Genomic DNA, 10496 nt, shown 5'->3' with positions numbered 1-10496 from the left:
TTGCATTCTATATGCACTTTAGCTATATAGTGGTTTCTCACAATGTGGAACCTCTGAAGAAATACATACTCACTGGCACGAAGGAGTCTTCAGGTGGTATTCAATATTCATGTAGGTCACATCATCCGGAAGATGCCTGTTTGTGTAGGAATATCAACAAGGTCATCATCATATGAGAGCGGTCCAACCAGACTCGTTCCCCCTGTGTAACTTCCTTCCCCCTGTGTCTCTCAGCCACACTATCATCTCACTGCATCATCTCTCAGCACACCATCACCTCCCTCCCTGTGTAATCTCTTCTTAGCCACACCATCGCCTCCCCCCACCTCGTCTCTCAACACACCATCAACTCCCCACTGAGCTGTCTCTCAGCACACCATCACCGCCCCCCTGCATCAATTCTCAGCACACCGTCACCTCCCCCTCCTGCGTCAACTCTCAGCACACCATCATCTCCCCCGCATCATCTCTCAGCACACCATCACCTCCAACTACCTATCTCTCGGCCAAACCATCACCCCCCTGTGTCGTCTCTTAGCACACCATCACCGCCCCCCCTGCGTCGTCTCTGTCACACGATCAGATCCAACCCTGCGTCGTCTCTCAGCACACCATCACCTCCCCCTCGCATTGTCTCTCAACACGCCATCACCTCCCATCGCACTGGTGATACTAGTGAATGGGGACAGCGGGCCATTCCAGGAGAGAAAGGTAAGCTGGAGATATCTGTGATACTAGTGTATGAGGACAGCGGGCCATTCCAGGAGAGAAAGGTAAGCAGGAAATATCTGTGATACTAGTGTATGGGGACAGCGGGCCATTCTGGGAGAGAAAGGTAAGCTGGAGATATCTGTGATACTAGTGTATGGGGACAGCAGGCCATTCCGGAAGAGAAAGGTAAGCTGGAGATATCTGTGATACTAGTGTATGGGGACAGCGGGCCATTCTGGGAGAGAAAGGTAAGCTGGAGATATCTGTGATACTAGTGTATGGAGACAGCGGGCCATTGCAGGAGAGAAAGGTAAGCTGGAGATATCTGTGATACTAGTGTATGGGGACAGTGGGCCATTCCGGGAGAGAAAGGTAAGCTGGAGTTATCTATGATACTAGTATATGGGGACAGCAGGCCATTCCAGGAGAGAAAGGTAAGTAGGAGATATCTGTGATACTAGTGTATGGGGACAGTGGGCAATTCTGCGAGAGAAAGGGAAGTAGGAGATATCTGTGATACAGTGGCGTTAACTAGGGTCTTCGGAGCCCAGGTCAAATTTAAGATCGGTGTGCATCCCCCACCCCCCAACACCACCACCCACTAAAAGATGTTTTGCGCACCTTAGGCGTGTAGTAAAAAAAAGGGTGTTGTCAAATGCAAGGGGCATGGCTATTGAAAATAGGGCGTGGCAAGATGACACTCCACCCATTTCTTGTCAGTCTGGGAACATTCCTGCGCATTCTATATGCACCTTACCTATACGGTGGTTTCTCACAATGTGGAACCTCTGAAGAAATACATCCTCACTGGCACGAAGGCGTCTTCAGTTGGTATTCAATATTCATGTAGGTCACATCATCCGGAAGATGCCTGTTTGTGTAGGAGTATCAACAAGGTCATCATCATATGACAGCGGTTCAACCAGACTCGTTCCCCCTGTGTAACTTCCTTCCCCCTGCATCTCTCAGCCACACTATTATCTCACTGCATCATCTCTTAGCACACCATCACCTTCCTCCCTGTGTAATCTCTTCTTAGCCACGCCATCGCCTCCCCCCACCTCATCTCTCAGCACACCATCAACTCCCCACCGAGTTATCACAGCACACCATCACCCCCACACGTCAACCCTCAGCACACCATCATCTCCCTCCCACGTCAACTCTCAGCCACACCATCACCTACTCCCCTGCGTCAACTCTCAGCACACCATCACCTCCCCCTTGCATTGTCTCTCAACACACCATCAGCTCCCCCCGCGTTGTCTCTCAACACAGTGACACATATACACATACACTGACAGATACACAGACATATTTACACATGACACATACACACTGACACATATACACACACACACTGACACATACACACACACTGAAAGCCTATACACACACACACACACTGAAAGCCTATACAGACACACATTTATTTCACACAAATGCAGCCAGTAGCTGCCCCCCCCCACCTCCCTCGGCACCACACATAAAAAATTAAACCACCCCCTCCTTCCCCCACCAATAACTTATCTGTGCTGAGCAGAGACGGAGAGCGCCGGGGAGGTAAGAATTACACCTCACCCGCTGCAGACGGCAGCTGTAATTCAGGTCAGGAGGAAGATAGAGCTGTTCAAAAGGCTGCCTAGGAGGGGCTTTGCGCTTCCGCTGCAGCTCCCCCTACAGGAAGCCCAAACACTGTCGGCTTACCATGTACTAAATCTTAGATATCTAATTACATTTATTTCACAACATTAATAATACTGAATAAACCTTGAATATTACACTTTAATGCTAGTGAATCTTTCTATGTAAGTGTGCAGTGTGTGAGTATTGAGAAAAGACGCTAGTTAGCGTTGTGTGACTACGTGTTTGTGGAGTACACCATGGTACGTGTTTTGCAGGGTTGATCATATTATATGTTTTGGTGAAGGTCTGTATTTATATAATGAGGACCTTTAACATCTTTCTATTGTGTGGGAATCACACGACGCTAATAGCATCGCCGTATGTACTTATAAAAGTTATAATGGGCGAGATTCACTAAAATGGCGCTGGGCGGCCAGTCGCAAAATGGCGTCTCACTGCCATTCGCAAAATGGCATCGTGCAGATTTAATATTAAACTGATTCTAACAGATTCTGGGACTGATTCAGAGCCGCTCGTAAGCGGCCGGTCGTTCGCTCCGAGCGATGTTTGCCCAACTGCGCATGCGTACGGATCGTTATACGCATGCGCGAACCAGTCAGTGCGGCCGAAATTCGTTTGTTCGCTAAATAGCGAATGCCTGCTATTTTGAGTGACAGAATGAGGCGTATGTGGGTAGTAACAGGGGAAGGTGCTTGAAAACGGGGAGTGGAGATCCGAACGCAGGCGTGCCTAAAGGTCAAAACGGGCGTTTTAAGGGTGTGCATAATTAATACAGCAGCGTCATTGACCACGTCACTGGGTTATTTTATAGCTAGAACTGCTCGCAAGATTGTGGTAGCAAAAACCAACCACAAGAATAGCGAGCAGTTCATACGCTGGTCGATGTACTCGATTAATCTAATAAATAGCGGACATGACGTAGGATGCGAGCGGCCAGGGGGCGTATTTTTCCAAAAAACGACCTTAAGTTTTGTTCACTCGTTCAGACCTAGAGGCGTGAACAGACCGCAAAGAGCGAACGGTTCATTTGAATAGCCACCCCTATTTTCTGGACGAGCAAGCGCTAATTGCGTCCGGCTCTGAATCAGGCCCTCTGTCTTAGCTAATTATCCAGCTTCGACAGATCATATATATTTATTGATTTATATATATATATATATATATGTGTGTGTGTACAAATGTAGAACCGAGGAGCGGTCATAGATCCAAGGAGCGGTCTGTCCGGACGGCAGCGGATGCAGGAGCAGGGCTTAAGGTAAGTATTGTGTTTGTATTTTAAAATGTATTTTTTTTTTAGAGGTGCTATCACTGGGGGTACTATTATAGGGGGCACTATTAATGGGACTTTACTATAGGGGGCATTACCACTGCGGGCACTACTACCGGGGCCACTACTATAGGGGGCATTACCACCGCAGGCACTACTACTGGGGGCACTACTATAGGAGCCACTACCACTGGGGGCACTACTAATGGAGCACTACTATAGGGGGTATTACCACTGCAGGCACTACTATAGGGGGCATTACCACTGGGGGCACTACTAATGGGGGGCATTACTAATAAGTAATTTACTACTGTGGCACTACTATAGGGGGCACAACTCCTGGGGGCTCTGTGTAGGGGGCACTACTACTGTTGGCATTGTATAAGGGACACTACTTCTGTGGGCATTGTGTATAAGGGGCACTAATTTGGACATTGTGTAAAAGGGGCGCTAGTGTCAATATGAGTAAGGGACTACTGTGTGGCGTAATTTGAATTGGGGACAATATATTATACATGGCAATACTGCGTGCGGCATAATGTGTGATAAAGGGCATTACTGCATGGGACAATGTGTTATGAAGGGCATTACTACATGTGGAATAATGTGTTATAAAGGGCATTACTGCGTGTGGCATAAGGTGCTATAAAGGGCACTACTGCGTGTGGCATAATGTATTATAAATGGCATTACTGCATGTGGCACAATGTGCTATAAAGGGACTACTGCATGTGGCATAATGTGTTATACAGGTCATTACTGCATGTGGCATAATGTGTTATAAAGGGGATTACTGCGTGTGGCATAAAGTGCTATACAGGGCATTACTGCATGTGGCACAATGTGTTATAAAGGGCATTACTATTAGATGTTGCCAATTGAAATTAATTGTGAACTTAAAGTTAGTATGGTGGCGGACAACAAAGAACGGACACTCCCATAGACACAAGCAGACCAAACACATCACCCGTTGGTGTTCAACTCTCCCCAAAAAGCACGCCCGGACGACCTGTGTCATTCCCGGTAGGGATGGGTTTGGCCTATCATTGAATCAGGAGAGCGCACCCATCTAATTTGTATAACTAAGAGCACACTACCCTTCTTTCCGCCAAAGCGAGGCAACTGAAAGCCGTAGCCCGCCACCAAACTAAACCCAACTCCACCATCACCTTAAACAATGCCTCCACAAAACAGAAGCAAACCTGCCCCTGTCAAAAAGGTCCCCATCAGACCCAACAAATGCACGTATTACTGTAGATCATGAGTGCATGATAAACCAAGGTCCCCATCAGACCTAACAAATGCACGTATCAGACCATAAATGCATGCTAAACCAAGGTCCCCATCAGACCTAACAAATGCACGTATCAGAACATTAGTGCATGATAAACCAAGGTCCCCATCAGACCTAACAACTGCACGTATTAGATCATGAGTGCATGATAAACCAAGGTCCCCATCAGACCTAACAACTGCACGTATTAGATCATGAGTGCATGATGAACCAACAACTCCGCCATCATGTCCATTCAAGTGCACGATCAACACCTTTAGGCCAACCAAACATTCACACCGTATTCATCAGACGCCCCTTCAATTCACGCCACAACATTCCTCTATCCATCCACAGACAAAACAACATAAAACAACAATAACGATGTTAGTGACAAATACAAACATGCTAACCACACTGGAGGTAAAAATAAAACCTACTAGGATCATTTCTACTTTTATGGGGAACTATTTGTTGCCTCCGTAGGAAAAAATAAAAATCCCTCCAAACCCCTGAAAGCGAGTAGTCTAAACACCTGGTTAGCATGCCGAAGCGCTAGCAAGCACCCTGCTCTGTTGCGCTGGTTGTGTCGCGCATCATAGACTCCGCGCTGCATAATACATCCTGCTAAAGCAGAGCAGCCGCCGAAACACGGAATGCACTATGAAACGCCATTGCAAACGCCAATTTGAGGAAATGAAATTCAAATTGGTCCACCCAGCTAACGTTACCCATTTTAGCAATGCAACCAAACTATTCAGAAAACCACCGCACCATCAATCTGGTCAGCAGAGGTCATAGCCGCAACAACACCTGCAGAGAAGGGAAAAGGGGGAACAGGCACAAAATCCATAGCCACATTCACAGATGTAGAAGGAGAAACCAAGGGCGCAGCACCAGGACGTAAAACGACGTAAAACCCCCTGCAAACCGAAAACATGCAAAAGCTGACCCGTCGGGGAGGGGGGCCAAAGTGTTCTGCAAGTGTGCAGATGACTGCACCGATGTGAACTGCGCTGCCAACATATTAAATTTTTTATTCGCCTGCTGACTGGTTGTGATGGAATAGTTATGCCTCATGTTCTGCTGCTTATACCCATGCTAATAAGACCAGTGTTTGATTTTTAAAAACTGTATTTTATGACCTTGACATAGGTTTTTATACGTATGCTTTTAATGTTTTTGTGTAATCGTATCTGTGTTTTACAGATATATTGTGGCAATAGATCCTATGAATTATTCATCTTTGTATTTTGAGTAAATTAATAGGTCTTAATTGCGAAATGTGCTAAAAATTATATTACCCAAACCAACAGCCGTTTACAAGTGCCCCTATTTTCTATAGTTGTGAGGTAATGGTACCTGGTGCACTACAGGTGCAGCATCACCTAGCAAAAGCGGCAGGGGAAGAAACACGTGAATTGCTTAAGCGCGCCCGCCGCACACGTAGTGCTAATGGCAGGGCGTAGGTGTGACCCAGTTTTAAGTGACCCCCACCAGTGGCAACCGAAGGATTTCTAGGGGGGGGGGTCCCAATGCTTGATTTTAGAGTGAGTGTGGCCAATCACTGAAGAAATAATAATTAGCACTAATCCCGCTTTCATATGTGTCATACAAAATATTTTCAGTGTGTATGAACTCCAGCATATACAGGACCAGCGATCACAATAAGCCATTAGATTCGGCAGTACGGCCATCCTGCCTGAGCTGAATATTTTTATTTCAGATGTGGGCACCATTGCAGATCATTGGAGCAAGTCCGGGGTTCTGGGGGAACTCAAAAGGATGTAGCACTGCCTTGGACATATATGTACATATTGAGCTCTATAGCAGTACATCCCCAACAGTGCATGTTTTCCAGATCTCCCTGTTGGTGTTACAGGTCACCCATCACTGGCTGACACATGTCAAAAGGTGGTGCTATGTAATCCGTGACATTGAGAAGAAGATGCGATACTAGCTAACCTGCAGTATTATTATATTATATTGTATAGCAGTCATCTGCTGCACCTGATCTACAGGGACATTCAAAGTCGCTCCCCTACTCTCCCAGGCCTAGAGCCCCTGAGTATCTGCCAGCAATAGCCGTTGGCCGCTGACCCCCGCCAGGGACAGCAGCGACCATGGACCCAGCACTATGCCCTGCAGCAGCAGCAGGAGGAGGTAGGGGTGACATACATTAGGGGCCGACGAGTGAACGGCAAGCAGATTCTCAGGCTGGTGTATGTGAGCGCACACAGAATCAGACTTGGCCGGGAGCGCACAATAAGTGATCCACCACCAGATGGAAACTGGAATGATCCAGCAGCTTGGTGGTCAGCTGAAACGGCTGGATAGCATAGTGCAGTCAGAGAACTCACACATAACCACTGCAGTCACTGATAATCTGCACCAGACTCACTGCTCAGTAGAGATAGCTACTGAGTTGCTGTCTCAACACAATGACTCAAATCATTTAGAAGTTCGGATGATTCGAGTCATTCAAAGTTTAGTGTGTCGAGACAGCCGTCAGTAGCTTCTCTCAGTCACACACACAGTCAGATGTTTTACATAACAGTGTGTCATAGTCACTCTGTCATTATTACCTTCACTGTAGTGACTCTGAGGCTTCAGGACTCAGGTGTATCATCATGGATATGATCCTGGCTGCCAGTGTTTTGTTCACTGTTGATCCTCTGTGCGCACTGCCTGCCCATGCTCTGCTGCGGCCTCCGGGTCACGCCGCTATCACGTCTGCAGGGTGTGCATGTGCACTGACCCGAGTCAGTGCACGTTATTCTGCCAATGCCGCCGCTTCTGCGGCGGCATTGACTCGAGAGACGAATCATCACAACACGCTGGGGCTGCAAGGGGCGGAGCTGACTCATGACTCACTCGGAGCCAGCAGCGCCCCTACATGGCATACTCACAGTGACACACCCCTTGGGAGTCAGTGAATTTAGTGTTGCTATTATAAGCCCATACCCGCCAAAACAAAATTAAAACAATTGCAAAGTAGCCAATTCGCTAAGCAAAACAAAGTAGCAAGGTTGTTTAGTCACACTGTTACTGAAAACAACCTTGCTACTTTGCTTAGCTACTTGGCTGTCAGCCTGTCACAGTGAATGTAGTGATCTGTACTGTCAGTCAGTCACTCATTCAGAGTCAGCAGTTGATTGTTAATTTCGCACACGCACTTGCGCAGTTGTTTAGTTTCACGCTGAGTGCAGTGAGTATACTGTACTATTATTATCATGGCGTTAAAAAGTCCGGTATGGGATTACTTTGTTCGCCCCTCAAAGGAAAAAGTTAAATGCAACATATGCTCATCCGTGTTGTCTGGCAAGGGGTCTTCCACTTCATATATGACAAGACATCTACGGGTTAAACATCCGACTATTAACCTAACAGAAAGTTGTTCAAGGCCATTGCAATTAGCAATTGAAATTCATGAAGAACATCCTTCAAATGAAGGTAACAACCAGCACGATAATTCATCAGCAGCTCCTCCTGAGCAGCTTGTTGTAGCATCTACTTCTTCAAATTCAAAACAAAGCAAAATCACTACATTTACAACTAAACCAATATCTGCCGCCAAACGTTCTAAAATAGATGAACAAGTTTTAAGGATGGTTGTTAAAGAGTACCATCCTTTCAATGTTGTTGAGAGTACTGAATTTAAGAAATTACTATCCATGCTTAACAAAAATTATGAACTACCAAGCAGAAAAACTTTATCCAATAGCTTATTAAATAAGTTTTATGATAATACATTGGAGGGAATTAAAAATGAGATTCAACACAATGCAATATACATAGCTCTCACTACAGATGGGTGGACTTCTTTGAAGAACGAAAATTATTTTGCTGTGACAGCACATTTTATTGATAAGGACTGCTGTCTGAAATCATACCTCCTATCGTCTTTCAAATTTATTGGCAAACACACTTCAGACAATATTGCCAGCGAGTTGGAAAGAATTACAAGGGAGTGGAACATACATGACAAAATTGTGGCGTGCACAACAGACAACGCGGCCAATATGGTCAAAGCTGTGCAGCTTTGCAATTGGTGGCATGTGCCATGTTTTGCACACATCTTGAACTTAGTTGTGCAAGCAAGTCTGGAAACACTAGGTGGAATAAGGGCAAAAGTGAAGTCTACAGAGGAATATTTCAAACGAAGTCCACAGGCTAGTGATAAGTTGCACAGCATACAAAGGCAGATGGGATATCCCGTTTTAACATTAAAACAAGATTGTCCAACACGTTGGAATTCTACATTTGAAATGTTACAGAGGATTTCAAAAATAAAAGAGCCTCTTCAAAGTGCCTTAGCTATATTGAATCCCGATTCAGTTCAACGTTTGACAAATGAAGACTGGTATGTTATTGAAAAGTCATCTGAAATCCTTGGGTGCTTTGAAGAGGTCACCAGGGAAATCAGTAGTGAGCACAATGTTACGTTGTCTAAAGTTGTCCTACTTAGCAAAGGCTTGCTAAGCCACTGTCTCCGGCTGAAGAACACTGTCTTTGATAGCGAAACTGTCCTTGCTCTAGTTACCAAACTTACAGAGGAAGTGTCGGACCGTCTACTAAAAAATTATCGGGATCTGACCATCGTATGGAAATCGACTTTGCTGGATCCTAAATTCAGAGAACATGGATTCTCCAAAGATGACCATCGCTTTAAAGAGACCAAAGAAACCGTCATTAATAAATGTTGCGCAATACGTGGACGAAATGAATACCAAGAGCCTAGGCCACCAATAGCTCAATGTATTCTGCCGGCCACAGAAGATCTTGGAACTTCCACACCTTCCAGCTCTGTATGGGAAGATTTTGACATGTCTGTAGGAGGCCTAGTCCAAACTCATGCAGAGAATTCTCGAGCAGCAAGCATTATCGAGTTCGATAAATTCATGAGGATGCCCCTTTTGCCCAGGGTAGACAACCCGCTACTTTTGTGGAAAGAAAGAGTGATTTTTCCGACTCTTTTTGACCTGATGAAACGACGCCTCTGCATAATGGCTACTTCTGTACCATGTGAGCGCATCTTTTCAAAGCAGGGACAAACTGTAACAGAAAGGCGTACTCGACTCTCAAGTGAAAAAGTTTCAAAAATAATGTTTTTGAATTTCAATTTAAAGTAAATTATTTGATCACAATGTGAAATAACATTCCGTTTAATAACAAGTTTTCTCTCAGAAAGATACGTGTGCGCTGTATTTTCTTAATCTTAATACATTTGTAGTATTGTGATTTATTTATAATATAGACCTGAAATGAGAAAGAAATGCTATATTAAGTATGCTAGTTAACATGATGTTGCTGGTACTACTTATAATAATCCATACTATGCAGAGGATGTAGTCAGCATACTGACTTTCGGGATGCTGGGCAGTCGAGATCCCGGCTCTGAAATGCTGAAACCACTCACAATGCCACCAGAATTCAGACTGTTGGCATCCCGAATGTAAGAATGTTGGGGCTGGTTAGGGTTACGCTGTGGGGTGGAGTATTAGGGTTAGGCACTAAGAGGGGACGTGTGTAATGTGCAGAGTGTGTGCTTAGCTTCCTACAGGCGTGCACATGTGGCTGCAGCTCTGTCATATGCAT

At 45.5% G+C, this 10496-nt stretch overlaps 1 protein-coding gene across 1 annotated transcript; it reads left to right on the top strand.

Annotated features, from left to right (window-relative positions):
* The first annotated feature begins 8131 nt into the window (after nt 1-8131).
* LOC148538631 (E3 SUMO-protein ligase ZBED1-like) lies at nt 8132-10030 on the top strand. Its single transcript, XM_088452562.1, has one exon. It carries the CDS (start codon nt 8132-8134, stop codon nt 10028-10030), a length of 1899 nt encoding a protein of 632 aa, XP_088308688.1.
* Nucleotides 10031-10496: the final 466 nt, after the last annotated feature.

The sequence above is a fragment of the Taudactylus pleione genome, unplaced genomic scaffold (assembly GCF_031769625.1).
Source record: "Taudactylus pleione unplaced genomic scaffold, aTauple2 ptg000038l, whole genome shotgun sequence".
Taxonomy (NCBI): Eukaryota; Metazoa; Chordata; class Amphibia; order Anura; family Myobatrachidae; genus Taudactylus; species Taudactylus pleione.
Note: the sequence above shows the minus strand (reverse complement) of the source record. Positions and strands in the feature narration are given on the sequence as shown.

What these genes read in the sequence shown, in the direction of transcription:
- LOC148538631 (XM_088452562.1), top strand. Translation starts at nt 8,132, where the DNA reads ATGGCGTTAAAAAGTCCGGTATGGGATTACTTTGTTCGCCCCTCAAAG.